Source organism: Atta colombica, unplaced genomic scaffold, assembly GCF_001594045.1.
Source record: "Atta colombica isolate Treedump-2 unplaced genomic scaffold, Acol1.0 scaffold261, whole genome shotgun sequence".
Taxonomy (NCBI): Eukaryota; Metazoa; Arthropoda; class Insecta; order Hymenoptera; family Formicidae; genus Atta; species Atta colombica.
In genome coordinates this window covers 1,096,262-1,100,831 of record NW_017259361.1, presented here as the reverse complement: position 1 = coordinate 1,100,831, position 4,570 = coordinate 1,096,262, and the positions used below count along the sequence as shown (strand labels likewise).

The 4,570-nt window shown below is 32.0% G+C and overlaps 1 protein-coding gene across 1 annotated transcript in view; it reads right to left on the bottom strand.

Moving 5' to 3' along the window:
• Positions 1-3,949: 3,949 nt before the first annotated feature.
• LOC108689140 (inactive dipeptidyl peptidase 10) overlaps positions 3,950-4,570 on the bottom strand; it is an 11,362-nt gene continuing 10,741 nt past the window's right edge. Inside the window, exon 16 of the mRNA XM_018195780.1 lies at positions 3,950-4,361. Within this exon, the coding sequence (XP_018051269.1) occupies positions 4,215-4,361 (147 nt within the window). The 3' untranslated portion in view covers positions 3,950-4,214. The remainder of the gene's footprint in view (positions 4,362-4,570) is intronic.

The following is a 4,570-nucleotide window of genomic DNA, read 5'->3' as shown; positions in this document are numbered from 1 at the left end:
ATATATATATATATGTATATATGTGTGCAAAGCAATTAAAAGATCAAATTAAAATCAACAAACTGGAACAAACCAAGATGACTAGTTAATAATTTTATTCATATTATAATCAACAATAAAAAAATAATTTTACGGAATGTTTTGAACTTTATTTAGTCCTTTTCAGCCGTAAAAATTCTTTCAAAATACTATAACATTAAATACAACGTAGCGCTCAGAAATAAAATAAATTAAACGATTCGAACGAACACATCTCATCTACTTCAATGCAAGTTCGAAATAGAAGAAAAGACTTGCAAGAAAAAACTTGTAATTATTGTTTCTGAATATAATCTCCTTTAAATTCAATTTCAACATTTACATCTCTTTGAGAACATCTCCATGCCTTTAAAAAATAATTTTTATCCTTAGTCTCAAAATAGACTTTAACAGCTTAAAGCTCTTCGTAAGATGATGAATGAAATTTCTACTCTCACACAAGTCTGTGAAAGAATGTGAATTCCAAGAAATTTCTTACCTATTCTACAATCCAGATTTGGCTCCGAATGACTACTATATGTTCGCTAAAATCAGATTTACGAAAGAGGAGATTTCACCGACCGATGAAGAATTTCAAGCCATTGAAGTCTACTTTGAGACTAAGGATAAAAATTATTTATTTAAGGGCACAGAGATGCTTCCAAAGAGATGTACAAAGTGAACTTAAAGGAGATTATATTTTTAAAAATAATGCTTTTTCCTTGTAACATTTCTTCTATTTCGGGTAAGAAACTTTTTGAACTGGTTTTACTACGTAGATATATCTAGATTTTCGGAATTTCTTTTCTTTTAAATATAAAAATAAATATTCGAGGCTTAGCAGTTGCTATAAGCTGCTATAAACAACCTCTTAACAAATACATTGAAATATTATCAACAGATGTTCACTTATATAAGGTATCTTCTTGTTGACATTAAAAAAAATGATCAATATAGACATTTTCGATATAAAAAGAGGGAGTTAAAAATTTTAACCGTGAGCGGACAGCTATATGCGATTATCATTTCAAAAGTTCATACATTCATCAAAAGATATCTTATTTATCAACGAAAGCTTGAGAAACCTTCGAAAAATAAAAAATTGGTTTTTTGAACGCATTGCAAAAGTTTATTTTATTTCCAATAAATGATAATAGATTTTAAAACGTAATGATTAAAAAACACTCTAAGGAGAAAACGTTATATAATACAATTGAAGAAATTTGCAGAAAAATTTTATTCTCTCCGTACATGTCATCAAAGTTAAAGATTCTTCTTTATTTTTCGAGGTTCACTTTAAATTACATTTGTAGAGAAATCGTTGCAGAAATACGTGATTTGAAGTATTCGAAAAAGTTCAGATTTCAGGATTTAAAACATCGTTCTACGACCATTTTTCGCAAAAATACGTATCCTTGACTTTGATCTTTTATAATGCTGAGTTTACGTGATCTTATAATTTTATTGAGTTTTGTCTGTGTGTGTGTGTGTGTGTGTGTGTGTGTGTGTGTGTGTGTGTGTGTGTGTGTGTACAAGATGTCCCAGAATATTTGGAACATATTCAGAGCGAACTAGATTGATAGTAAGTCAAAAAGTCCTTTATTGTTTTGCAATCTTTGCGGTTAACGATATTAATTTCTAAAGATCTCCCAATAAGCACATATTTGCTCATATCTACCACTAAATACAAGCACGCGAGTTGTTTTTTTTCCATCGTATATAATTATTGCCTCGATGTAGTAAATAATTTGCGCTTTTAGCGATTACGATAGGCATGCATTTGGTAGGTCAGACAGATATGCGCTTATTCGGCGATCTTTAAAAATTAAGATCTCATTAAATTATGAAAATTGCAAGTAGAGAACTTTTTAACTTAATTTAGTCCATTTTATTTGCATGAGCATTGTTCGAAATATTAAGTAAAAAGTAAAACGTTCTATATACATACATCCTATACAAGGCGCGTCACCAAAATCCGGATAAATTCGAACAATTTCTTTAAACAAAATGTTTTTAAAAATTAAATATTATATTACAAAAAATCCTTTTACATGGCACTTGGAGGATTCCTATAGAGCATAATTATTCGATATATATTCATTCACATTAGTTTGAATGACGGCCTCTATTCTCGGTCGTTCGCACGCACACTATAATGTAGCGCTATCCATGCCGACGAATAGTAGTCCTGTCTCAATAGTAGTCCTTAATGACATCACATTGGGATTTGACTTGTTTGTGACTTTTTCAACTACATAATCCAAGAGATTTAAATCTGGGTTGTTGGGAGGCCAGAATTCCTTGGACCAAAACATATCGACGTTGCCTGAGAACCAATTTTGAATCAAATGATTCGTACGAGCCAGTGCACCGTCCTGTTGAAAAAACATATGGCCTTCCGAACACCATTCAATTTCCATTCACGACTTTACTACATCTATCAGAACGCGCAACGATTGCCTTGAGTCATCCGAAATCAGCGTTTGAACCCTCTCGATTGCCGAGATCCTCGCGATACGTTCTTTCGAATGATTCTTCCTCGCTGGCATACTGGATTTCGTTGGATTGTTCTAAAGCCGTATATTTTGCCGCAACGTCATAAATGGTGGATCTCGGATATCCAAAGAACCGAATTATTTCCATTGCTGAGCGCTCAGCGCGAAAGTCTTCGATGATTGCGGCTCTTCGATTATGGCAACAACAATCTCTGACGGAGATATAATATAGCGGAAAATTGAAATTTGTCCGAATTTTGGTGACGAACTCTGTATATATCATGTGTGAATGTGTATATGTCTGTATATGTCATGTGTGAATGTGTATGTATAGTGAACGACAAAAGTTCGGGTAACCTAAATAACTCTAAATGGTTTGAAATATGAGATTGAAATTTATAGAAATGCAATGAAAATATCTATCGTCATTATCATCATCATAATCATCATCATCATCGTCATCATCATCATCATCATTATCATCATCATCATCATTAGCATCATCATCATCATCATCATCATTAATTTCTAAGCGGATGTGTCATATCCTACAATCTATTTCTATTCAAGCCTTATCTGTATCTATTTAACAGCCCATTTCTTTGTTGGACATCCAATGTCTCACCTTCTTTGGAATCGATAATAAATGCCATCTTTGGCAGTTCCGTGTCTTCCCTGTCTGCTCGTATCACTAGTTTTCGATTTCTCCTTAATTTTCTTCTCGATGTCGGTGGATTCTTAAATGATGTCATCATTTCTCATATGATCCTCTTATCTAAATTTTCTATTCTTTTTACTCCATTATTTCAATCATTTCTCCTTGTTTTCCTGACAAACTATCCCTGATTCAGATTACCTCAATTGCTATCTCAAAACAGCAATTTTAATATTTTCCGATATCTATTTCCGATATCTATTTCCTCTTTCTACACCCACGTCTACAGCCTTTGTCGTCGCCTTTGTCTCTGTCCGTCCAACGCTGCTATTGAAATTCTGATGATCTATTGTTGATGAAAATTATCTATCTTACTGTGCGCCATGTTGATCTTGTCTCGGAAAATACTTCTAAAGCTCTCTCATACAATTCCACATGCCATTTAAGATATTCGGCCCCTTTTTCCATGCTTCTTAGAAGTGTTAAGATGACTGTTTTCGAGATTACATGACAAATTTTATGATCCCATTGTGTTCCTATAAAGTTCAATGTGTATATCTCGAACCATTCAGAAGTAATTTAGAAACGTATGCAGTATACATTCGGAACTATTGGCGGGCACTGTATAATATAAAATTGTCATTGTAATGCTATTTTTTTCGACTATTTCGGCATTAAATTCCATTGTATCAATTTTATTTAATATTTAGATATCTTTAAATGAATATAATTTGCATAATTTCATAGACAATTTATTTGATTAGATAATCGGTTTGTGCTTTGTTAACTGGTGTAAACGCATTGTAAATTATGTATTGGATGATTATACGTGTACATACTTCTCATTGCGTTTTATAATTTCGATTGTTGGAGTACAAAACGATGAGCCACATATCTTCTGTAATTATTCTATTAGACGGAACACAATTTGGAGATGTTTAGATTTTCACAAATTTCTTTGTCTTCTTTTTTTTAGGTTTTTATACAATTTTAACTCGTAGATACGCAATATTTCACGTAATTGTTATCTTTAAAATTTTTTAATATTAGTACATGCCATAACCGCCGCTACCAAGTCCAGCCTTCGTGTCAGCAGGTACTTGTTTTTGAAAACAATCTTCTAAGAACTGTTCCATGGAGAGATATAAATGTCCTTTAACGCCCGCCAAAGTATGACTTACATCTGGATAGACCTGTGAATAAATTAGAGATTTGTATATATTATTGTACGATATTATATTCATCACCATATGTAAATAAATTAGTTGCATAATATTTCAGTTAGTTTCTAATTTTTTTTCTTCAAACATTTTTAACAAATTATTGATGTTAAATAAAATGTATTACAACGTGAAATATATGTAAATCTCTGAAAATTGCAATTAAAGTTAAACATTACTAT